The sequence below is a fragment of the Cnephaeus nilssonii genome, assembly GCF_951640355.1.
Source record: "Cnephaeus nilssonii genome assembly, chromosome: 8".
NCBI lineage: Eukaryota > Metazoa > Chordata > Mammalia > Chiroptera > Vespertilionidae > Cnephaeus > Cnephaeus nilssonii.
This window is the reverse complement of record NC_137079.1, coordinates 23,766,483-23,792,400: the sequence shown is the minus strand read 5'-3', so window position 1 is coordinate 23,792,400 and position 25,918 is coordinate 23,766,483. Positions and strand designations below refer to the sequence as shown.

The 25,918-nt window shown below is 49.0% G+C and overlaps 1 protein-coding gene across 4 annotated transcripts in view; it reads right to left on the bottom strand.

Moving 5' to 3' along the window:
• The window catches only part of PLEKHA2 (pleckstrin homology domain containing A2), a 73,868-nt gene that overhangs the window by 11,734 nt on the left and 36,216 nt on the right, over positions 1-25,918 (bottom strand). For all 4 annotated transcript variants that reach the window (XM_079779228.1, XM_079779226.1, XM_079779225.1 and 1 more), the window contains 8 exons: positions 22,771-22,827; positions 15,872-15,920; positions 13,596-13,693; positions 8,053-8,193; positions 7,384-7,530; positions 7,036-7,104; positions 6,536-6,606; positions 2,321-2,384 (listed from right to left, as the gene is read on the bottom strand). In XM_079779228.1, the coding sequence (XP_079635354.1) occupies positions 2,321-2,384; positions 6,536-6,606; positions 7,036-7,104; positions 7,384-7,530; positions 8,053-8,193; positions 13,596-13,693; positions 15,872-15,920; positions 22,771-22,827 (696 nt within the window). The remainder of the gene's footprint in view (positions 1-2,320; positions 2,385-6,535; positions 6,607-7,035; positions 7,105-7,383; positions 7,531-8,052; positions 8,194-13,595; positions 13,694-15,871; positions 15,921-22,770; positions 22,828-25,918) is intronic.

The window sequence follows — 25,918 nt, the reverse complement described above, 5'->3', positions numbered from 1 at the left end:
CCAGCCTGTGCTGTTCTAGGGGTGAGGGTGGGGCTATCATCTCTGCTTTACAGATGAGAAAACAAGGCTCGTAAAGTGACAGCACCTGCCCAGGGAATATTTTTAGAAGGTAGCTCTGACTGGGTCACTCCCCTAGTTCAACATCGAGGGGCCTAACCCTTAGCACAGAAGAGAAACTCTTTAACAACGTGCAAGGTCAGGGGCCCTGTGCATCTGCCTCCCAGCCTCCTGTATGCTCTGTGCTCCTTTTATCTCCAGGTTGTTGTTCCCTCTGCCTGGACCATTCCTCCCTCAACAGACTCAGATTTAGATATGTCTTCCCTCAGAAAACCTCCCCTGACTCCCTGAAGCTGGGGGAGATGCCCTTTCTATGAGTTCCCATGGCAACCACTCCTCAGTCTAATGGTAGCACTCAGCACACTGTTTTGTTTTGTTTACATTCATTCTCCTATCCCCACCAGTGAGGGAGTTTCACACTAGTGATACATTTAGCTTCTTTTGGCATATTCTGCATTCCATGCTGGGATCACCTGACCTCCTAAATGCTTTTTTAAAATTGTGCTGTAAAGTTCTATATTTCAGGTATCTATAGCAGTATCATACAGAATAGTTTCGCTGCCCTAAAAACTCCCTTGTGTTCATCCATCGAACACCCTCCCCCACCCCATCACACTGTGTTAACTGCTTGTGTACTTGACTCTCTCTGGTTCAGAATCTCTTCCAGGCAAAACAGTGTCCCCAGCATGAGGCAAAATGCCTGGCATTCTGAAGACTCTTCTACAAATATCTGTTAAAAGCCAGACATGGAAATGCCTTTGTTGCACCTACAGTTTAAAACTTTGTCCCTGAGCAGCAATGGAGCCAGCTCGAATACCCCCAGCACCACTTTCCACAGCTTTCCTGTGTCGTCTCTCCCGGTGTGACAAGCGCTTGTCTGAATGAATGGCCGTAACCGGTTTGGCTCAGTGGATAGAGTGTTGGACTGTGGACTCAAGGGTCCCGGGTTTGATTCTGGTCAAGGGCACATGCCCAGGTTGCAGCTCGATCCCCAGTGGGGGGGTGTGCTGGAGGCAGCCAATCAATGATTCTTTCTCATCATTGATGTTTCTCCCTCTCACTTCTTCTCTAAAATCATATATATATATATATATATATATATATATATATATGCATACACACTAGAGGCCCGGTGCATGAAATTCGTGCACTCGGGAAGAGAGGGTCCCTCAGCCTGGCCTGCACCCTCTCGCAGTCAAGGATCCCTCAGGGGCTGTCCAACTGACAGCATAGGCCCAGCAGTGGGACATCCTTACCACTGCTGCAGAGGCGGGAGAGGCTCCCTCCACTGCCTCTACGCTTGCCAGCCGTGAGCCCGGCTTCTGGCTGAGCTGCGCTCCCTGTGGGAGTGCACTGACCACCAGGGGGCAGCTCCTGCGTTGAGCATCTGCCCCCTGGTGGTCAGTGCACGTCATAGCGACCAGTCATTCCACTGTTCAGTCGATTTGGATATTACCCTTTTATTATATAGGATACTTAAATGGATGGAACCCACAGACGGCTGCCAGCTCAGAGAGGGGACGACTGGAGTTGCTACCCAACACATGGGGGAGGGGTGACCCCTAGTGACACTTGAAGCAAAGAGGAAAGGGCAGGGGAAGCCTTGAAAACGTTGGCTGAGCCCTCCCCCACTCCCACCCCCATTTAACCCGACAGGCGACATGGCAGTCTGAGCGCTGGAAATGTATTATCACGATGCTGCATGAGTCACAGCACGGGCTGGGCTGAGGGCTTGTTTGGAAATCTGCCCTCCCAGCGCCTATGATTCTAGGAGCTGGGAGAACTCCAGCTGTGGGTGGAGGGGAGAAGCTCTGATAGCTTGAACGGCCGGAGCCCAAACAATGGCTTCCTCTGTGCAGCTGGGCTGTGCACCTGGCGCCGGCACAGGGGCCTCTGCGCTGTTGTCCTTCCGCGCACAGGGATGACCACACGGCGGAGCTTATAAATACCCTCCAAAGGAGAAGCGAAACCACTGGCCGGTTCTCCTTTTCTCTGCTTAGCTGGCGCCCAGCAGCTGGGAGCAGCTGATCCTCGCTCACGTTCCCCAGCACAGCGGCTCAACCTGCTCTTATTATTTCATGGTCGGGAAGCTTTTGGCAAACATCCTGTTCAGAATAAAATGGGACTCACACTGACTTTCAGGGGCTAAATTTACCACCTAGAAACTTCAAAATAAAAGAGAAAGCACAGGAAACGGTGAGGCGTCTGAGTACACCATTCCCAGAAATGGAACATAAACGTCTTCTTGGAGCGGGCTTTTTACCTGTACGTAGAAGGTCCTGGAGCTTGTGATGATTTCAAACAGGTTGTCCCTCATTAAGAGATCACTAGGCAGAGAAAAAGAAAGTTACCAGGCAGGCTGGCACACACACCGAGGACTTGTTTTGTCCTAAGTCAAGGCACCAGTGCCCTCTACCATAAAAAGGCCATTCCTCCCTCGGCCCCTGCCTCCCTCCTTGGAGCAGGGGTGGGGAACATCTGGCCCGTGGGCCATTTAAGACCCACGAAATCATTTGGTCTGACCCTGCCAACGCATTAGGGGTGAATTAATTAAAAGTTTAAACAAATATAGCACGCTACTTTTTAAGGTGATAATTCTGTATGATACTCGAATGATGTTACAAATATCCAGATGGCCCTAAGCAGAAAAAAAGGTTCCCCACCCCTGCCTTAGAGGGTCTCAGGAGGTTTCAACATCCCCCTGGGACCTCCCCACCACACACGTGCACATCACCACTGCCACCAGGTCTCACCAGATAAACCTACTGCTAATATCTACCACACCCCACACCACCTACAGTTGTGGGTTGGCTGGTTTGCTTTAATGGCTAAGATGTACGATGTGCTCTGTGCAAAGCGCTATTTAGAGTGCTTTTTTTTTTTTTTTAGAGTCAAGTGGATAAAAATTTTATTTTATATAGATAGGTACATAAATAGATCTATCTATACATATATCTGTCTCACTATAGATATATAGATATATACAGGGTATCCCCCAAATATGTTTACACACTTTGAATGATTATAAAGTCGGTGTTTATTAACATACATTTCACTTTCAAAACGAAGTGAATTATCAGCTGGTAGTGTCTATAGTGAAACTTTATATCTCGAACTTAATTTGTTCCAGAAGGCTGTTCGAGAAACGATTTATTTGAAAACCAAATCATTTTTTCTCCAATTAGAAATAATGTAAATTGAATTAATCTGTTCCAGACCCTCAAATAATTCCATTTTAACCTTTCTTCTACACAAGCCTAATATACTGTTTATTTTATAAACACTTCTTTTCTTAAATTTATCAAACCACACCCCCCACTAGCCTGAAACGAATTTTTCATATATCACTGCCTCAGAATTGCTATCACTGGTTAACTCCTTTTCATTTATCTAATCAACAACAGTCTTTCTGCCTATTCAATCGCCTGTGAGTGTTGGTTTGTGAGCACTTTCACACCCTTAGCAACATTAGCCCTCTTGATGGCCTCTTTATGTTTTAAAATTGTGCTAATTGTGGATTTCCCCAGCAACAAAAGCATTCTCTCCTTTGTTTGTTGCCTGAGAGATGCTTTTTATCATGCTGAGGTGTCAGCATGAAAGGGTTGTCAGGTTGAAAACTGAAGTTTTGGTCAACAACCAAGACATTTTTTCTGTGAACAACTTGATGAAGAACCAAATGTTCAAGATGGGAGATGTTCGAGAACCGAGGTTTGACTGCATACATTTTGGGGGGACACCCTATATAGAGAGAATTGACATATAACATTATATTGGTTTCAGGTGTACAACATAATGATTGGATATTTTTATATATTGTAAAATGATCACAATAGGTCTAGTTAACATCCATCACTACACAGTTACAAATTATTTTTCTTGTGATGAGAACTTTTGAGATCTACTTTCTGAGCAACTTTCAAATATACAATACTGTATTGTTAACTACAGTCTCTACACTGTCCATTACATCCCCAGGATTTATTTGTTTTATAACTGGATGTTTGTACCTTTGGATCCCCCCTTCACTCATTTCACCTGCCCCACTCCCCACACCCACCTCTGACAACCATCAATCTGTCCTTCGGGGAAACCCAGGCTCAGAGAGGTCACATGACTTGACCATGGTACCAGAGTAAGTAAATGGCACAGTCAGGATTTGAACACAGGTCTGACTCCAGAGTCTGTGCTTTAATTACTCCACTGTTTGCCTCTCCTAAGGGTACCAAATCTCTCATTTGCAAAGCCCTCTTCCATCAGCTTCATTAAATTCCTACTTTGTGCCTCATTCCACTGGGCTGAGAGGATTGGACACTAAAGAGGAGAAAAGGAAGGAGAGAGTAGACGACTTTTAAGATGCTTCAAATTGGGTGCAAGTTTGGGGAGAGGGATCCTGACTTCTACAAAGAAGGCAAGAAGTAATTGATACTCACTGGGTGACAAACCTCAAACCGGGTGAAATGATTTACAGTGTTAAATGTGTGTGTGTCCAGTCACAGTGGAGGATATATAAGGAGTGAAAGGCCTAATTCCCTCTCAATAAAATAAAATAAAAAAACATAAAAAAGCAAAACTACATAATCTGGTGAGAGACTGTGTGCTGAACGCCAGAGTTAGAATAATTCCAAGAAAGGACTGATCAGAGGCGGAGCTGGCTTCGTGAATGAAGACCTGAACGGAAATGGCAGGTGCTGGGCCAGTGCCACGGGCCCCCGGCAGAGGAGCGTGACACTAAAGACCCACAGGGAAGGAGAAGCAAGCCAGGGGTGAGGCGGACCCGGGGCCAAATGCTGACTCCACGTTGGGAAAAGGTATTTTAGGAATATCTTTAAAACCTGCTGAGCCTTTGTACCCTAACTGTACACTAGAGATGAGAAGACCTCCTGTGTCAGGCCGGTCACCACCAAGATCAATTACAGAAGGCATCTGGTACCGTGAGCATCAGAGAGTGGGCCCCTGGAACACATCTCACTACTATTAGCATCACTTCCGGAGCGTCTGAGTAGAGATGGCTCTGCGCTCTCGCTAAAACGCTGTAACCTTTGAAACTGTTCTTGCAAACAGAGTGGCACCGTGGAATCAACTACCGAGGAGGTAAACGCAAAGCAGGGAGGGAGGAATCTGCTTCGCAGGCTACACGTTGCCTTTCCATGCAATTCAGCAAATGTTGGTTCAGGACCCAGATGCCCGAAAGCCCCTTGACTGGGTCGGGGAGAGGACACCGTCTCACAGGCCTGGGACCTGCAGCGGCTTGGGGACTTCTTCCCACAGTATCTCCAACCCCTGCATTCTTTTACTCAGGGGTCTGTCTGCCTCTGACAGTCAGAGATTTAAGCAAAGTACAAAGCACTCTTCGGACTGAGCCTTATCTGGGTTCTCTGAGGTGCCCCAACATGCTCACGCGGTCACATGTCCAATCTATACAGGCCCTCTAGGGTCAGGGACATCTCCGAGGCTCCAGTCATGCCCAGTCTTTCCTCCCCTCACTCCTCTGGAGCCACACTTCGGGAACTCCTGTCTCCAGCTACTTTCACGAATGATAAATCGCTGCTGGGACTTCCCTGACCTGTGCTCTTGGCTCCATGTGCAGGACAGTGCGGGCCTTCAGTCCTGCTTCCCTGGGTCACACAGCACTGTGTTCTCGCTGACCCTGCCTCGCCTTCCCTCCGGAGCAGCCAGCCTGCTGCTCACAGCTTCCCTGGTGATGCCGTCTCTGCACGCCCCGTTCACGGGATGGACGGGCCACCATGCAGTCCCTAAAGACTGCAGATTCAGGGCTAACATGAGGATTTCTAGATGTCCAGACACCCTTGTGTCTCTAAAGCTTAGTTCCAGGAGCATCTGTATTTGGTGTTGCATATGGGAGAGCCCTCACCCAGGGACCCCAGGTCCACAAATCATCCTATGCACCATGACACTTGGAAGGTAACCATTTCCTTGCAGAAAGAAGAACACATTAAAAATGCCTCCTCTTCCTGCCCAGTGGGGGTGTCAGAGTTGCTATATCACCCTTGTGTGAAGGAGTATCAGGGGCTTGTCAAAGGGGGGGGTGGGGGGAAGGTGTAAGAAATTCAGGGAGGAGGCACCGGCATAAGAGTGAGCTGCCCAGAAGTGCTGCAAAGTGAGTGAGGATGGGCACAGGCCCCTCTGAGCCCCAGGCCTCCTGTGGGATGAGCATCTCACTCCCTCCAAGAAGCATCTCGGCACCATTCTCTTCTTTGTTCCTACACGTTTTCTTTTTCTCCATCAGAAAATTATCCCACAGGCTCATCTTCTCAGGAGCAGGAGTAAAGCAATGGGCAGAGGGTAAGCCAGCCCAGTGTGACCTCACACCCATGTGGTGACTCCCGCCACGAGACCTCAGGCCTGGGCCCTTGTCTTGGAAGAAGATGTGAACAGAGCCGCAGAAGGGCAGTAAGCGGAGATTCCGGAGGGCAAGTGGGGGTTCTGATCAGGAAAAAAAATAAGCGGAGACAATTACCCAGATTTGACCAGACACTCGTGGGTCTTGAGGACATCCTTGAGAAATATAGTGCGCAGTGGTTCTCGGTCCTGCGGGGGAGAAATGGAGAGATAGGTAAACAAGGCCGTCCCCATAACGCCACAGCCCAGACCAGCTAACTGACATGCCTCTCTCATTGGAGATGGTTGGCTAAAATCAGGTTACAAGCAAGGCAAGGTCTCAAATGAATCAAGAGTGAAAACAATCTACAAAGATGCTCTGTGGCTCTGACCACAGGACAGCTCGCTGCATAGAAGGAGGGAGGAAGTTCGGGCCACTGTAATAATGAGCACAAATGACGGATGGAGACAAGACAGAGGCATTTCGGGAGTCTGTGTGTGTGCCCACATCTCTGTGTGCACACCCATGCGCGCGCACACACACACACATGCACGCGCGCACACACACACACACACACATGGGTTTACCATGTTCCTCTTCCCTCCATGACCTCTCAGAGGCCCAGAGCAACTACAAACCTGCTCACACTTGAAGTAGCAGATGCTAAAGTCATCAAGCGCAAAGAAGCGACGTTTCCAGCTCTTCCGCTGAAATGCAAAGTGAAGAGCAGACGTTAGGGAGGGGTCCCAGCGTTCTCCAGGGGGTTCTGATTCTAAGCTCCCAGGACGCAGCCCAGGGAAGCCCGGCTCCCATCAAGGCAATGCCTCTGACCTGTGAGTGAGTGTTGGGTCCTGAGCCCCTCAGGATTTGGGCGGAGGCACAGAGGACTGCAGCTCCTCCCTCCAGACGCCTCTCCCCGTCTACACCCACACCCACCGACTCAAGGCATCACCACAACCCGCTCCAGCCCCAGCGCTGACACTCACCACGTTCCCCTGCTTCACACAGTAGCCGCTCTTAATGAAGGGGTGGCCGGTGGGCACACGGCAGCCCGTCGTGGGAATGTAACTCTGAGACCGTCGAAGGATGGCGTGGGACCCTGGCTCACTCCCTTCCTGCCCATCCCCACCATTCTACAAGGAAACAGTGTCTGGGTTAGCACCTGCCCCTCCATCCTTATTCAGCTCACCACACCACCCCAGCTCCCTCTGGCCAAGTCTCTGGCCTCTTTGCCCACGATGAGGGTCAACGAACTAAACAAGAAAATAAAGATTTCCTTTGCTCCCATCAGGCGCTGTACCAAGTGCTCTCATGGAATATCGCTTAGGGAGGGTGGGCAGGCCCAGGAGGGAGGGAAGGACAGAGAAAGCAAATCAGAGGAGCAAAGAAGCCTCGCGGGCCTTCCTCAGCCCCTCGCCTCAGAGGGTTTACACGTGCTCGTCCCAAACCGTGCCAGCCACACAGCTTCAGGCTTCAGTGGCCTCAGTTTCTGCACTGCCGTTACTGACATCCACCCGGGCCCGGCATTTTCTTGCCACTCCAATGTGGCTCCGCCTCGCCCCATCCACCCTGCCCTCTGTATAGTCCTCTGTGCACACTGGCACACCAGGGGCAATACACATCCCCACGACCCCTGGCAGCCCCAGGCCCAGCACCTGGTTGATGGGCGTGTGGACCACCACCCCTCCGATGATCTCTGTCTTGTAGGCCACCTGCGGCTTCTTCTCGAGGGCTGGCGGAACTGCTAGGCTTTTGAGAACTTCCGTCGTCAGAGGCAGGTTCCCAACTTTGGGTACCTGGGAAGAACGATGGCATTGCAGTCAACAGGGAACAGAAGCTTAGGAAAAGCAGGGAGTCAAAGGCAGGATGGAGAGGGGTGAGAAAAGCTAATGTTCTAAATTATAGCAAGACACCCCTCCCGTCCCCAGGCCTTCCATTGATCCAGAGCTGAATATGAAGAACTCTGCCAGCCACTTCACACACACACATACACACACACATACACACACACACACACACACACACACACACACACACACGCTCAACAAATGTACTGAGCACCTACTGTGAGCCAACCCTTCCCTGGCAAGAGACTAAAGATAAAACAGCAAATTCAGACACAAGTCCTGCCCTCATGGCACGTATGTGCTAGTAGGGGAGACGGACAACAACTGCATGGCAAAACAATCAGAATAACCACAAATCTTGGCAAGTGCCATGAAAAATATACATCGGAGCTGAGCTAGACAGCAGGAGAGGAACTGCTAGACATGGAGGGGTCAGCGGAGGTCTCCAGAGGAAGGGACATGCAAACAGTAACCTGGAGGGGGAGAAGGAACCAGAAATATGAAGACAGAAGAAAGCATGCCAGGGGACAGGTAACACACATGTGGTATATGATACAGAATTAAGGAGCATGAGCTTTGCAGCCCACGGGCCAGGGTATAAGCCCTGATCTGTCACTGACTGACCCAGTGGCCTTCGGCAAGTCACTGAATCTCTCTGGACCTACAGGGTCCCCTGTGTGAAATGGGAAGCGAAATCACATTTATGTCGTGGAGCTGCTGTGGTTATCAAATGACAGCGCATACACAGTTAAAAACTTTAGAAACACAAACAACAGCACAAAAGAATTACAAATCCTTTTAATTGACATTGCACAAATGGTGCTAACAGTACAAACTCGGCCCTTTCTGAAGGGTGAGCTATGTCTGTCCCTCACCACGCTGATCCAGCAATCACGGCACGTTCCTGGCTGGTTTGAGACCACAGGCCACAGACTGCAAACTGGCCCGAAGGCAGACGTTGCCCAAACTGTGTTTTGTTTGCCCTACACAGTACATGTTTCCATCTACATTCAAAACTTGGGGTACTGCCCGGCCAGCATAGCTCAGTGGTTGAGCGTCGACCTATGAACCAGGAGGTCACGGTTCGATTCCTGGTCAGGGCTCATGCCCTGGTTGTGGGCTCGATCCCCAGTGTGGGGTGTGCAGGAGGCAGCCGGTCAATGATTCTCTCTCATCATTGATGTTCCTCTCTCCCTCTCCCTTCCTCTCTGAAATCAATAAAAATATATTTAAATCATAAAAAAGAAAACCACAGAAATTCTCATTTAAAAAAAAAAAACTTGGGCTACTGCACATAAAAATCCAGATTTCCAGCCCCATCGCAGCTCACTCTTTAGAGGGGGGAGTACATTCGTCAGTTTGCCACTGACCCTACCGTCCCCCCACACCGGAGCCTCATGGCACTATCCTCACTGAGGTTGTTTTTCGTCCTCCCTGTCCACTTCCGCCCTGTCCCTTATAAAAGAGTTTGCAAACTCTGAAAAAATATTTCTTTTGTAAGAGACAAAGAGAGGCCCAGAATACTCAAGTCATTTGGCCAAAGCCATGACTAATAACTAACCAGAGAGCAGACCCTGACTCCCAGCTGGTGCGGTGTCCACAGCATCACAGAGCCTCTCATTCACGAGAACTCGGCGCCCTGCGTGGCTCTGCCAGGAAAGGAACTGCAGGCCGAGAGAGAAAAGCTAACACCCTCTTCCTCTTCCCCACGGCCTAGGGAGTCAGAAAGGCCCAAGAATCTAGACCCTTCCAGAGCTCTCAGTTCAGGGGGCCCAAGGGCCACTCCGTCTGGTGTCCATTCAAAGGAGGAAGACCGCTGTGATTACACGGGGGCCCCAGAAAGATGAGACCCCTCTTTCTTGCCTGCAATCTCCGCTTACTGAGGCCAGGGTGACCTCTGCCCACCACCTCGCCAGACTGGGCCACAAACCCCCCTGTCGTTTCCTCTGGCTGCTGAGAGAGAACATCCTTCCCATTGCTTTGGGCCTCCATTTAATGCCAAGCAATGAGCTAAACTCTGCCTTCTCCCCAATCTGGAGCAATCCTATCAAGTAGGCATTAGGGTCATTATTCCCTCCGTTGTAAGGTAAACAAAAGCTCATTAAAATGAAGTAATTTGCTCAAGGACTGCCTGACTCCCCAGCGCTAAATACACCTACCTACCTATTTACCTACCTACCACCCTTCCTAATTTTCTCCGAGTTTTGCTATTGTGAGATAAAATCACCACAGAACAGCAGAAATTCTCCACAAATGACCCATATGAATTCCTGAAACTCAGCAAAGAAATAGGGACATAGGCTTTGAGCTCGCAGTGGCCAGGAAAAGCCTCAGAGAAGCTCGGCCACTGTGTTGCCTCTCAGAATCTTGCCGTCCACCCAGAGAACAGCTGGTAGTCAGAGCGCATGCCCCTGCAGCGTGTGCTGCTTCCGACCAGCCTTTCCAAAACCGTTACTCTCCTGAAGATTTTGACTCGGGTCTGTGAAGGACAAACTCAACAAAAACTACGCTCCGAGCTTGAAAACAAGGTCATCCTTTTGGTCTGTCCATGGCCCAGCAGCCAATTTAAAGGTGAGGCTGCAGATCCACGTGGATCTCATGCGCACTGTGTAATGAGACTTGCAAGGACTCATCTTTCTTCTCACCAGGCTCACAGCTAGACTGCTGCGAGGGACAATCCCACAGGGGTGTGGGGGTGGGGGACTGTGCTTCACTTTGTATAGATGAGGTAAACAAAAGCTCATTAAAATGAAGTTATTTGCCCGAGGACTGCCTGACTTGCACAGCTCAATTTTCAACCCTTTATAGAAATGTGGCGAGTTCAATAATGTCCCCCCATAAACTCAGAAGGTGACCTTATTTGGAAATAGGGTCTCTGCACGTGGAATTACATTAAGATGAGGTCATATGGTTTAGGGTGGGCCCTAAGTTCTATGACTGATATTCTCATAAGAACAGGGGAGGTCACACAGACACACAGCCATATAATGATGGAGGCAGAAACAGAATGACGCAGCTACAAGTCAGGGGACAACACCAAGGGCTGCCGGGAGCCACCAGACGCTGGAAGAGGCAAGGACTCTCCCCTAGAGCCTTCAGAGGGAGCACAGCCCTGCTAACACCTCGACTTTGGACTTCCAGCCTCCAGAACTGGGAGAGAATACAATTCGGTTGTTGTAAGCCACTCAGTTTGTTGCAGTAGCCATAGAGAAAAATACAGAAATGCTAATACTCTGGGAGAGCCCAATTCTTTAAATACCACATGTTGACTGTTTTCTTCAATCATAAGGACTTAATGACCTTAGCCTAATATGAACAATGATCTGTGGGCAGAAACACTGGATCTATCCTGGCTCCAGACCTTAGGCAACCCTCTTTGATCTCCAGGCTTTTCCATTTCCTCCTTTATAAGTGGGGATAATAACACTTGCCCTTCCTACTTAAGGTTTTTACAAGGCAAGAATGAAACCATGTAGGTAAAAGAGGTGAGTAAGCTAACCTATTTTAACACTGCTGCTCGTTTTTAATATTTTTATAAACTCCTAGGTCCTGGGAGCCAGAGGGCCCTGGGGTTTCAATCCCAGCTTTACCACTTACTAACTTCTAGACTTTGGGCAAGACCCTGATTTCCATTTTCCTTATGGGAAAAAATAAAAAGACAATAAAACCACCTCTTTCACAAGAGTGACGTGGGGGGTGAACATATGGCACGTGTGAAGGTTTAGCTCAATACCCTTTCATCTCTGCATTCCCCCCAAGTGCCTGATGCCTCACTTTGCACGTAAGGTGCCTTAAAATAAATATGTATGTCACCCATAAGGTGCCCCAGCCCCACATTTACCTCTCATCCTAACCTCGCTAAGGAAGGACACACAATAGAAGATGATGCAAAAGTGGAGAAAGGAGTCGACACTTCCAGAACATGAAAAGATTAGGAGGACGTAGAGTACCTGTCCTCTTCCTTCTCTCCCACATGATCTTTGGAGGAGGCATGAAGAGAGGTACTAACATAACAAGGAAAGTGAGGGGGTCCTGGAGACTGTGAAGACCCCGAGGAAGGACTGACATGGACTTCCAGCCTCTGGGCGCCACTTTGCTCTTCCCGTTCCCGGGGCCTGTGACTCATGCTCCATGAGACCAGAGAAGAGCAGGGGTCCAAGCCGCTTAGAGCCACTCTGTGCTCCAGGCACGAAAGAGAGGGAAAGAGGTTCTCTGCTGCTTTGCCCTGGGCAGCCCTGTTCACCCGGCGCGAACAGAGGAGGAAACCCAGGAGGACACACTGAACGAGGAGAAAGTACTAGACAGTGAAAGAAACACCGAACTGTGGAAGACGCGGAAGGTGAAGACCCCAACAGGAATGAAGAAAACCTTTACCTATCAGCATTCAAGAGCCACGTACACAGCCTATGGGTGAGCAGACCCATGGGTTAGCCGCAATCCCCTCCCTTTTGCTCTCTTTGCACGGGTTTACCCAAGTTCCTCAGAATAGCAAACTTAACAAGCAAAACTGCTTCAATGACTGAACTGTACTCTGCGGGTCCAACATCACAAGTGCTGGGCAGGTGCAGATTTCTCCTGTTAATTCCCGGGAGCCCTGATGAATCTGGAGAAAGATCTGCCCCAGCACATAATGGTTATTATTGGGAGCCACTGGAATGCAAGCATTTCCGTCTGTAGGATACAGAAAATCAAACTTTTCAGCATACAAACCATGTTTATTATGCCACACGTCTGTCTAGATTGGTTAAAGGTCTAGTGGGTTTTTTTTTCCCAAAACATAGTTTTCCATCTCCTCCTTCCAACCCTGCTCCTTTCTTTTGCTAAAGGAGAAGAAAGGAGTTCTTTATTCATCAAGTCAAGTACTGGTTGGCCAGTCAGTGCACGAGCTCAGTGATGCTTTTAAATGAAATGCTTTGGCAGGGCAGATTGGTGGATGGCCTCGAGGGATTCCCCCAGGCCACCTCTTAAGGTAAGAAGTGCATTCCCTCAAGTCAGGACAAAGTTCCAACTTCCCTCCTCATATGCTTTCCCTTCCCTCTCTTTCTCGCTGTCAGCAATGCCTTTTCCAATCCCGCCACCTTCTGAATCAGCATTACCCAAAACACAACTGACCCGGAGCCCTTCCAGGAAGCACACAGCAGACGCTCCATAAACTTCCCCTTGAACTTGATTCAAACCCAGACTCTGTGCAACTTGTGGTCAGCCAAGGTGTAAGAAGAGGTAGGGGAACTGGGTCTAGAACGAACTTCTGGGAAAGCCCCTGCGGCCACTGGAATTGTTCCCCACCCAAACAGGCCCCGTGCCAGGAAGAGGCACGGACCCCTGCAGAAAGGAGAAGCAATCATACGTACAGTGATTTTGCTGGCTTGGTTCAGAGCTTCCACCCAGTCCTTCAGATCTTTCTGGTCATTGGCTTGAAGAAAATACCTCTGAGAGAGGGCATTGATGACTGCAGAAGTCGTGGGGAAGAAGGGAGGGAAATCCAGGTCAGAACACGTGCAACGCCAAGACTCCACAAAACTGAGGTGCTTGAAGTAGCAGGGTGGAGGATCCCCACAAAGCAGAGGAAGACTTTCCCCATGTGGGAAGGCACCTGCATGACTATTTGGGAAACAGCAGGCTGCAATGCTCTCTCTTGAAAAGTGTGGATTATCTCTGGACCTGCATTACCACCATTTGTCCACCATCCAGAACTGTAATGTCAGTGCTGACATGTACACATAAGGAACTGTTGGACATTGAAATTGGGTCTCAAAAGAACTGTTGGCCCAGAAAGAAACTCACTACAGACTGATTCATTTGCCTGTCACCATAACCATTATTGCTTGTCTCATTTTCGGTTCTTATAAGTGTATTTCTAATAGCACATGATCTCACGCATCTAGGGGAAATAATGAACAACATAGACTGATGAACAAGAACAGACCCAGAAACAAGGAGGCATGGATCAGACTGTCGGGCCTCAGAGGAAGGGTAGGGGAGGGTGGGGGTAAAGGGGAGAGATCAACCAAAGGACTTGTGTGCAGGCATATGAGCCTAACCAGCGGTTAAGGACAACAGGGGGGTAGGGGCATGTGTGGGGAGGGGTGTGGGATGGGAATGGGGGGATGAGGACAAATATGTGATACCTTAATCAATAAAGAAATTTAAAAAATAAAATAAAAATAAAAGTGTGGATTATCACCCAGCCAGTGTGGCTCAGTGGTTGAGCACCAACCCATGAACCAGGCATTCGTCGTTCCCTTCCGGGTCAGGGCACATGCCTGAGTTGCAGGCTCAGTCCCCAGTAGGGGGTGTGCAGGAGGCAGCTGATTGATAGTTCTAACTCATCAATGATGTTTCTGTCTCTCTCAACCCCTCTTCCTTCTCCCTGAAATCAATGAAAACATTTTTTTTAAGTGTGGATTACTCCACTGGCCACAAGAATGACGCCTGACATTAACAACAACCTTAACATGCTCTTGTGCAGTGAGGAGGCTGCTAGCCTGCCATCAACAAGACACACGCTTGAACTGCTTTTTAGAGGTGCCAACAGATTTACATTCATGATGACACATTTATAATTTTGGCCACAGGGCCCCTGTTTCCACTGGCACAACTTGCCTGGGTTAGCAGTATTGTCTGTGGTTGGAAAAGAGAATAAAGCTTGCCTGAAATCAAATCATCAAATCTGTGACCTTGACCTCATTTTCAACCTGTTCTTTCCTCTGAGCCCTCCATTAGGGTCAACAATTTACCTCTGGGTTCATAATTTTTTAAAATAGATCTGTGGACCACAACATCGGAGAGAGTCATTTTCAAGCTTAGCCATGATATTGAAAAATACTGGAAGAATCAGAGCACCAACGAAGCTTGAACCAACCTGAAGTTGGGAGAGAAGACAACGCAAGGGACCACTTTATTCTCCTAGCATTAAAAAGCCTCAACTATTTAATGGGTGAGAATCATGGGACACAGAATTCATGATCTCATTCATTCATTCAACACCTACTATGTGCCAGAACCACTCTACATGCTGAGGATACAGCAATGACAAAGCAGAGGAATAACCCTCCTTCATGAGCTTACATTCAGAATCATGCTAGATATATGACAGAATATCTACTAGCTCAGAAACTATCTGTTAGCATTTGCTTGTAGCACTTAGTACAGTCCTGAGAACATAGTGGGCGCCAAATAAATACCGATGATTCAGTGACTTGAGGCCTCGATGAATTGGCTCTGCTTCCCCTGTCACCCCAACACTGTCACTCTTTGGGCAATACTAAGTGAGACCCCCCAACAGAATACTCCTTTTTTTCTATTATCCCCCCAGCTTTCCGAAGTCTCCACCTTTCCTGAGCACACCACCACTGAGCTCTGATTGAGGGTTCCTAGAAACTTCTAGTAGATACCTTGCACCTGGCCCTGTGGAGCCAGGAAAACTTGCAATGCCACTGAACATCTGTTTTAGGTGACGGATAACTTTGTGGTGAGACCCAGGAAAGCAGTATCACTTGAGAGCCAGGAAACATCACTGTGACTGAAGTCACTCACACACACAGGGTGGTCACCAGACCGTCTCCATGCCAAAGAGGAAGTTGCTGTAGGAGTGTTCAAAAAACCCATCTTCTGGCTCAGTACTTACCAAAGCAAAATGGAGTCTTTGGTTTCTGCTTTGGAGTGGCTATGCTCACCTATATCAAATAAAAACATAAAAGAAACATAACTATGTTTCTAACAATATTTATAAAGCATTTTCCCCCAATTTTCTGCTGAAACTTTTCTTACCAAAAAAAAGAAAAGAAAAAAAAAGGTGCATATAAATATGTGAACACTTTAAAAATAATAATTACGTGGAAACCCTGTACTCACCATCCAGATTAAGAAATAGGACATTATCAGCCCCATTTCTCGGAAGTCCTTTGTGTGCCCCTCCCTGATAGAGTTCCATTCCCACCCCTCAGAGATAACCACTATCTTGATGTCTGTGTTCATCTTTATTTTTGCAAAAACACTTTTAATAGCCATTGACTCCTGACAAAATTCTCTTGGGACCACAAAACCTATACTGGCCCCACTCACACTAGCAAGATTCTACTCCTCTCTCAACCACCATGCCCCCTGCCTAAACAGTTCTCCAAATTGAAGGTGGTATTGCCACAAATACATGGATTTCAATTAGCGCTCCCAGAAAGATGAGGCAGCTGGTCACTCACTGCATCTGGACACACTGATAGATTTCCTCTCTATCTACCCCAACTGCTTAACCATGAAAGCACACACTTCTACATGTCCCAAGAAGGGCCAATGGAATCAAAGAGTGTAAGTATGTATTTAAGAAAAGGGCATAAGAAAGCAGAACTATTTCTATATCTCCTGTTGTTTGATTTCATCTTGCTTTTTCAATCCTACCCCTGGCATGTACGTTCCTGTGCTTGTGTCTATGTGAGCCCACCTCACTGAGCTTCAAATACACTGAACGAATAAAGGAAAGCAGCTCATATTCCATCCAATGCCCACAAAGATTAGGTGACTACCCTTGATGGAGGATGGACCTCCCTGGAGCAGGCCTCCACCACTGTACCTGCGTTTTCCAAGGGGCCAGCCACCTGCCCCCAGGAACTATTCCCATGTTGCCATAATCCTCCTGTGGACACCATGCCTTCATCCCCTTTCCAGCAAGGACATTCTCCTATTTGTTCGCACGGAGGGGCTCCAGGAGTGGTTCTTGCTTTAACAGAAGGCATGAAGCCAGAAGCTAAGGAAAAATCTCAAGTCAAAATTAAGGTCTCACAGTTGCTAAGGGTCCGATAATGACGGACCCACCCCTCTGTCTGGATTCTCGCTGTTGGCTCTAAGTTCTTTCTATAAACCTGCCCAGAGTCCTTAACAACCAAAATTAACCCTGCGCCCAATACTTAATATGGGAACTGAGGTAGTGGCCTATCAAAGGAAAGACAGGCAGTACAGCCTCAGCTCTGGTGCCAGAAAACCACGGCTCCAATCCCAGGTGTCCCAGCGGTGTGACCCCCATTTCCTGTTCCATCAAATAGGTATAATAATATCATGTTCTCACAGGCTATTGTGAGGATTAAATGTGATAGTGCAGGTGAAGCACTTACCTCATCCTGTCGTATAGAAGCTGCTCCATAAAGGAGACGCCATTGCTTTTGATACCTCATTTCCTTAAACATCCCATTCTACATTATTAATACACACAGTGCCATGCTTGGCACTTCAGCAAAATGCTAACTGAGAGCCTTGTGAGTTTCTCAGGGCCTACAAAAACGTATGAGACCTGGGAAAAATGCCTGGCCTCCAACATACAAAATGAATTTGGCATACTCAACAACAATAAATATTCCATTAAATGTCTGTATGACACCACATCAACCTCAGTGACAAGTATTTCATTAAATGTCTACAAGATGTCACATTAAGTCAACTTCATTAATGTTTCACTTAAACATCCACAAACATTTCATTGTATTTAAAATACTTAGTAGCTTTGATTTTTCTTAGTTCACAGGAATACTTGGGTGCGTAAGATGATTGCCAAGAAATCAGAGCCAATCAAAAATTAAATGAGTTAGTCATAGCCAAATCATTCCAAAAGTAAGATGGTTAAAATCCTTTCAAATATTTTACAGCCCAACAATTATATCTAATGAGAAATATAGGTGTGTTCTATATGTGTACCATAATGTGAAGTGGAGGCCATAGGATCTAAGAAAGTCTTGAAAGAGACCTGAAAAACATGAAGATTTAAGCAAAGGTGAACCCACGTGTCCTGAGTTCAGACACCGACTACTCAAATTCAGGCACGCCTTCCCCATAACCAGGAACCACGCACTGGAGCTCCATGATATCACAGTCCTGGCCTCCATGCTGTTTTGTTTTCCTGGGTCTCGGACCCCAGAATTCAATCTGAACCACAGGGTGTGCTTTTATCCTACTTTCGCCTGATCTTCCTTAACAACCAAAATTAACCCTGCCCCCACTACTTAATATGGGAACTGAGGTAGCGGCCTATCCAAGGAAAGACAGGCAGTACAGCCTCAGCTCTGGTGCCAGACGACCACGGCTCCAATCCCAGCTGCAGAACAAGGTCCTGGAGCTCCGGTGCAGCTCTGCCCCAGGGCCCAGGGGAACCCTGCCCTACAAGGTGGCTCCAGGAGCAGGGGAAGGGAAGCAGCAGCCACCTACACAGAAATCTGTCAGTGACTCATTTTCTTGCTCTGCCCCTTGGCATCTGTGTTCCTGCGGGTCCTCGTGCCCATGAGCGCCTGTGTGTCCTACCCGTGGTTCCTGTGTAACCCTGACCACCGTGGAACTGCCTTGGCTATCCCGACTGGAAGAACACACCTATCTCACGGCATCCCTTCTACTTTCGGCTTAGGGGTGGCAGGAGCCTCCAGCTTATTTGGAGACTCTTGCTCCCAGAAACTGCCATTTGTCGTTGACTAGAAAGAGCACCACTAGTGGACACTTTTCACCCTGGCTGAATGACAAACGGTCCACTTCGATCGCAATTTATTACCCACCTATACTGGGAAAACGCTACCCATTATGGGAACTGAGGCTTTCATTTGTTTGTTTTTATGCTAGTATGTTCTCCGGTGTTCAGTCAGGGGTATGCACGCACATCTATAATTTGCGTCATGCCTCATGGCTTACCACAGGGTTATTTGGTAAAGCAGCTCCTTGCTGCATTAACAAGTCATCAGTTCTAGTTCTGCCCTGATGGGCTGTTAAGCAAGGGTAAGAACCTCAAGGTCTCTGATCAGCTTCCTGATTAGCAAAACCAGAGTGAAATCAGTGGTCCCCGTCTTATGGCCACAGGATGGCAAAAAGAGGAAAATGAAATGATATCTACCTGTGCTGCGCCCCTCAGAGAGAAGGGCCAAGGTGAGAGGGTCTCATTTACTACGGACAGGCCGCCCCCTGACATTCTGGTGACTGTGGAAGCAAAATCCATGGTCCCTGGGAATATATCTCCTTTCCCCACACCCCCAGATGTTGGTGATCAGGCCGGGCTGTGCAGCATCCCTCAGACAGAGTGAAGGAGCCGAAGATCCTGAAGAAGTGTGGTTGACAGGCTGACTAGAGAAGGCAGCCAAGCGCAACCGTCTGCACGGCCCAAATGGCCTCAATTGAGTACCTGCACAACTGTGGTTGACTGGTGGAATCCTGGGTTATGCAAGCAGTGAGAGGAGTCAGGGGTGTGAGGGGGGCAGGAGCACAGGTCACCCGGAGAGTGACGCAGATGAGGCTGCTCCACAGTGACACAGACTCTCGGGAACTTGTTCTTATCAGATTAAACACAGACCACAGGATCAGCCAGCTCATCGGTGGCAGCGCTCTGCTAGCCAGCCCCACCCTGCCTGTCCTTGGCCGGAAGTGGAGCTGGGGCCCCTCGGGCACAGCAGCAGCTGCAGAACAAGGTCTTGGAGCTCCGGTGCAGCTCTGCCCCAGGGCCCAGGGGAACCCTGCCCTACAAGGTGGCTCCAGGAGCAGGGGAAGGGAAGCAGCAGCTACCTACACAGAATGATTGGAGGGGCTCTAAGACGGGATCTCTGAACCAGTCAGGGGTTCAATGAGCCCTGAAATTACAGGCAAAATTTTGGTGTGTACACCCATACACACTTTACCTGGAAAATGAGTCCACACTGTTCACATCAGACTCTCCAAAGGATCCATGACCTACCCAAAAGTTAGGAATGTGGACCCCATGAAGAAAGATTCTTATGATGTTAAGGGATATGAACTTTCTCTATGCTGAGATGGATTCCCCATGGTCCAATGAGGGCCCAAATTTTATAAATAATAAAGAGTCTAGCGGCCATCTGCTGACAGGAGATTCTCATGTAGTCTTTATTCAGGGAAGAACCCCAGACTGAGCTCTTGGCTTCCTGCTCTTTGCCCTGCTTACTTCAGCTATCTGAGGCAAATATTCTAAGAGAGTTCCTGGTTTTGTCTTTGGACCCACAGACTGAGACCTGCCCCATCCAATCCAAACTACACAATTATACCCTCATTGTATAGGGTATAATTGTATACCCAATCATAACTGCTCCATAACAACCAATCAAGATACTACCTAATGCCTATGAATTGGGACCGCATGATTTGCACCAATCAGAAACATACAATTTGGATGCCTCATTTACATAAAACGGATCTAACTGGGAACCTGGTGGGGAACTTTCTCTATACAAGATGGCACACTTAGTTTCTGCCAGAAGCTGCATCTCCCCAGCTTGCAAACCATTCACCTGCATGAAGTCTCTCCATTTTCTCATAGTCTTTTGGGGGATTTTGATTGACAGGAACCACTATTCTGGAAAGGTCTTCCTTATAGTTACTGCGGGCAAGGCCCTGACAAAACAGGACACCAGCTGGGGCCAGGGCAGTGGGGCTGGCTGTGCAGAAGGGCCAAAGGCCAGCATCAATTATGTTCTTGTTTGCCCAAGAACCGGTTCTGCTGCCACTGATGCCCTGAATGACATCAAGTCAAGAACTTCCATCTCTGTTGGCCTCTCTGAAGGACCCCATTTTCCCAACACTGGCCCTCACGAAGGAGATACTGAAGAGCACCCCTGAACAGCAGCCACACATACACCACAAGGCAGGCTGACACTGTGGTTAAACCCTCCGCTCTGGCCCTGGCTGGTATGGCTCAGTGGAGAGAGCGTCAGCCTGCGGACTGAAGGGTCCCAGGTTCGACTCCAGTCAAGGGCACATGCCCAAGTTGTGGGTTCCATCCCCATGAGGGGGTGTGCAGGAGGCAGCCGATCAATGATTCTCATCATTGATGTTTCTATCTCTCTCTCCCTCTCCCTTACTCTCTGAAATCAATAAAAGTATATTAAAACAAAAACAAAAAAACCTCCACTCTGGGAGGGAATCCCTAGGGGTTAATACGAAATAACCTGGAAGGCTAAATGTGATGCTGGTACCTCGCCTTCAGGTTTCTCGGGGAAACTCCTGCATGCTGACGCGGGATCGGGCAGGAGTCAGAGGCCCTCAGCTCTGTGTGACCTGACCCAGGGCAGCTGTGGGTTTTGTAAAAGGTCCAAGCAGCCCTGTCTCTCCCAGGAAGGGCTAAAAGGCAGATCCAGCCTTTCTGAATGAGGCCACCTCCAAAGCTGAGAATTCTAAAAACCCTCATCTCAGCCACACTTATAAATTATGATTCAGAAAGAGACTGTGGTCACTCTCCTCCCATAAAAAATCTTCCCTAACCCTCTCAAACAGGCAGCTTTTGGGGTTTCATGAATACTGAACTCTCTTTCTCTGAACCGCCTAGAGAAACATCCAGCAAGTCTGGACAGGAGAGGGGTGGCCCGAGCCGCTGTCCTGCCTGTCCCGAGGCAGCCGCATTTCTTACCACGGGCATGCCCAAAGCTGAGCTTTCACGGCCCTTCCCTCTGCCCCCAGGTCTTTATCTCCTCCCTCTCAAGGCTTAGACTCTGCACTGCAGTCGGCCTCTGCCCCCAGCTGTTTCTGCCAGACTCTCCTGCAGCCCCTGCAGCCGCCACTCACCTCCTGAGGGCTGAACCCAAGGGCTCCCAAAGCTTGTTACAAAAAGGAGCCCGGAGCCGTTCAGATTATGGCCCCCTCACCCCATCTCAACCCCGAGGTGGGAGAACATGGACAAGGAAGCAGAGGTCCCCGGAGGCCTGAAGTGAGGGGTGTGTGGGGAGAGCAGGACTTCCGGGGCCTAAGTACTGGCTGGGTGCCACCTGGCTCTCCTCACTGGACAAAGAGTTCCTCTTTCTGGTGAGGCTCTAAATCCCTGACCTTTTTTATCACTGCTGCTTCATGGGTCAGCCTTGGGGCCTTCTCCAGGGCGGGGCCGCTAAAAGAAGCTGAATTCAGCAGCTACATGTGGGCATCATCAACCAGCTCCCTCCGCCAAGCCCTTGCACGCGTCTCAGCACCAGAGAGGGGCTGCTTCACCCTGTCTGCACGAACTAGACCAGGGGTGGCCTGTCTGCCCGCCTGCCAGACTCTACAGCAGTTACCTGGCTGCTGCATGGCTCCCTGGTACCCCTGAGGACCTCCTCCGGGCATCTTAGCCTTCCCTCTGAGGTCTCCCGTCCAGGTGATGGATGAAAGTCCACTGCGGTCCCCACTCTTTCTGAGCTGCTCCTGCTTAATTACACCCCCTGGGAGAATCCTTCACAGTCCCTGGGGGTTTTGTCGTTGTTGTTTTTGTGTTCCTCCTTGTCCCAGTTACAAAAAGGGTCAGGTCCCACTCCCACCCCCACCACCGATACCTCCTCCGCTGGAGCTGAGTGCAGCGCGGACTGATGTGCCCCAGGAGGAAGAGGCTGCAAGGCCGCCCTCCGAGAAGCTGCTGACCACACTCCGCCCACTCCCGGTCAGCAGCCGGGCTTCCACAGGCAGTGCTGGTGAAGGGGGAGCTGCCCATGCAACACCCCCAAATGTTAACACCCGAAGGATGGGACAACTTCCTCTTGTTTAGATACTAAACCTACTTACAGAACACGAATTCCCAGAGCTCCAGGCCAACATTACCTTCGAGATGTAGGTCAGCTGCAGAGATCCAACAGCTCCTGCCCCAATTGCCAGGTTCTGAAACAAAAATACGTTTTTTCCTTTTAAGAAGGATGCCACGTGCAGCCATGGGAACAGCACTAAGAGGCAGGAGACCAGGCTTCCAGTTCTGTTCATGCCACTTACAGGCTTTGCAACCTTGAGCAAGTCACTTACCCCTTCTGTTGCCCCCTTTCCTCCCCTGCGAAACAGTGGTCATTCTTGCCTCTATATGTGTGCATTAACGTTACCCAGGGCTAACGTATCACAGAGAGGGGTAAAGGTGTGGGCTCCACCATTTGACTATGAGGAAGTCCCGCTAATCTTCAGTTTTCCCTTCTGATAACAGTGCTTACCTCACGAGGCAGTTGTAAGACTGAGTAAGTCAATTTAAGAGCACTTGGCCCATAGATGACTCTCAGCAAGTGTGAGCTACTATATTTTTCTGTCCTGACTAATCTGATCCCCTTGTTGGCTTGGTCCTGTTTTATGCCACTTCAAAGTCTTCTCGTAGTAAGTCGGGTACAGATTCACACAATACAGAAATAAAAAGTACAGCTGGCCAGTCTATTTCACAGGGCCGTTAATGTCCACACACTATAAAACACAAAGTCAACAGACTATTCAAACAGCAAGAAATTCACAGGCACCTTGTGTGGCAATATTTAACTTGGCAATCGCTTTGGCTTTCTAATTTCTCCATTGTCAGAAATGAAGCAATGATACAGGGATGACAGTGTAGCGAAGAAATGGCTAAGACATCACACTTGTGGAGTTCCTAATCTGTAACTTGGAAAATGCCCTCCCCCACGAGCCTGAGAACCTGTCCATAACCTCTTAAACTGTTTCCATAAACCTTAAAGAATAACCTTGAAGCCCCCATTACCTGGGTCATGGCAAAGTAATAAACACAGGTGGCTCTTGGATAATGGGAATTTAGTAAATTTCCTAAAGGGTTAATGGTGAAATGACCTGTCATTCCGGGAGATGGCCCTTAAGAAATAGGCCCTGAGATAAGAGGGAAGAGTCCTTCTAGGCCCAATTATCTAAATTAACATCCATCACTTGAAGCAAATGTAATGTGAAATATCCTATTCACGAGAAAATGGACGGGAATCACACCATGCTAAAAGGCTTCTCGGAGCCTTAGGATTTTAGAGTAAGAAATCTAGAAAGAATTTCTTCCCCCCGACTCCCTTTTGTAAATAAGACCGTAAGTCTCAAAGCTGCCTTTCAGTAACCAAAATAGCATTACAACTATGGGTGATCTGATTGACTCATTCTTTTCAATTCTACAGCGACTGCATTTTGTTTTGTTTCTTAGGAAAGAGAAAGGCCTTACAGCCCCTAAATCAAGATCCAAACGGAACCCCAGCACCCAGCTGACTACCCCAGAGGGGAACATAAACCGCTCCAGGCAGACACTCAGCTCCTCGAGGAGTGAGGTGTCCAAAAGCAAGCCCAGGTCTGCGTGGCCCCCAGAGCCACATGGAGCCACAGGCCTCTGCTGGCCGCTGAGCACCTCCTCCACCCCTTGCCCCACATCTTGCTCCTGGGAAAAGTGACTTGTGAGGGAAGGGCTTTGTCCAAGGCAACATAATTGGTGGCACAGCCTGAACCACAGCGCAGGTCTCCTGACTTCACCCCGATGCCCTGATAGAAGCAACACTGTAATTTTAAAAAGCTTGAGCTGTTGGAATTCTAGCTTTAGGACATTAGTGCACCGGGACTGTAGGCAATCGTAAGCCCGGCTGCATAGCTTGTTGGGAGAGTGACGTGAAAATACATAGAGAGCTGAGCCATGGCGGTTCCTATCTCTGACCCGCCTGCTAATTACAAGGTGCAGATGCCAAGTCTCAGGGCTGGTCTTGCACAACTCAGTCTTCTGGCTCCAAACCACAACCCCGAGGCCCCCAGGGCCCTATCTTGAATGATGAGCGATGAAGTCGGTTGGGGGGAACCATTCGGACACTAACCCAAGCGTAATGACAGATAGGAGCCGATCAGATTTCAACTACTTCATCCTCTCCACCCTCCACAGTTGCTCCACCCTCAGTCCTGTGCTCCGGAGAGAAAGAGACAGCAGTTCTCCAGGCCCAGTTACCCTGGGGGTGTCCTCACTCCCTTCACCCACAGCCCACCCACCGTCCGCGGAAGGCTCACGTGTACCTCCTCTCCACCAGGAGAAGCCAGGAAAACATGACCAAACGTCTGCAAAAGCAGTTTCCCCCCGACTGCCCTCGCCTCCCAGAGGGAAATGAGTGACAGGAGAAAACAGCCCCAGGATCACAGGCTTGATCCAGAGCGACAGCTCAGTGTCCACTCCAATTACTGGACCTCGGAGATTAATGGTGACAGCGCGCTGCCCGTGCGGCAGCCCCAGGCAGACGCTGCTTGCCCGGGGAAGGTTGTGCCAACATGCCGAGTTGTGAGGGCCTCAGCAGCCGGATGTCAGGGTAGGACCAGCAGGAAACAGCACCTGGGGAAGGGCAGGGTGTCGGGGACCAGCCCCGTCGTCTGCTCTAGGGATACAGCATCTTCCTGAAGCCTGCTCCGCTGACCACAGCCTGCCCTGGCCTCACCTCTCACTGAGTTCACGTACACCAACCCTTCTCCAACTTTGCTGCACACCAGAACCTCTGGGGGAGCTTGTTTGAAAAGGCCCAGGCTCCAGCCTCACCCGAAAAACACTGAATCAGAATCAAGCAGAATGTGGGCAGAACACGCACATTTTTTGAATGCTCCCAAGTGATCCCTTAATACGCCCAAGTTTGAGAACAACTAGTCTACATGACATAATCTCGTCCCGAATTCTGTATTGGAGGATATTTTTCTGTGAGTTTTGTCTCTTCTTACTAGATTTCAAGCACAGTGAGGACATAAGTACAATCTTATTCCTCTACACAGCTGACTCGTCGATTTTTAAATGAAAACGCTATCTGTATGGTGGTTTAGTTCCCAAACCAGTCTACCAACGCCCGCTGCCCTCATGGAGGACTGGAAGACGATGCTGCTTCTACTGGCATGGGCACACAATGTTTCTTTGGGAAGATTCGCTCATGTTTAGAACTTGGGTGTCACGTGACTTTGCCGTTCCCATGACCTGGAGCCGGTCTCTTGTGGGACAGGA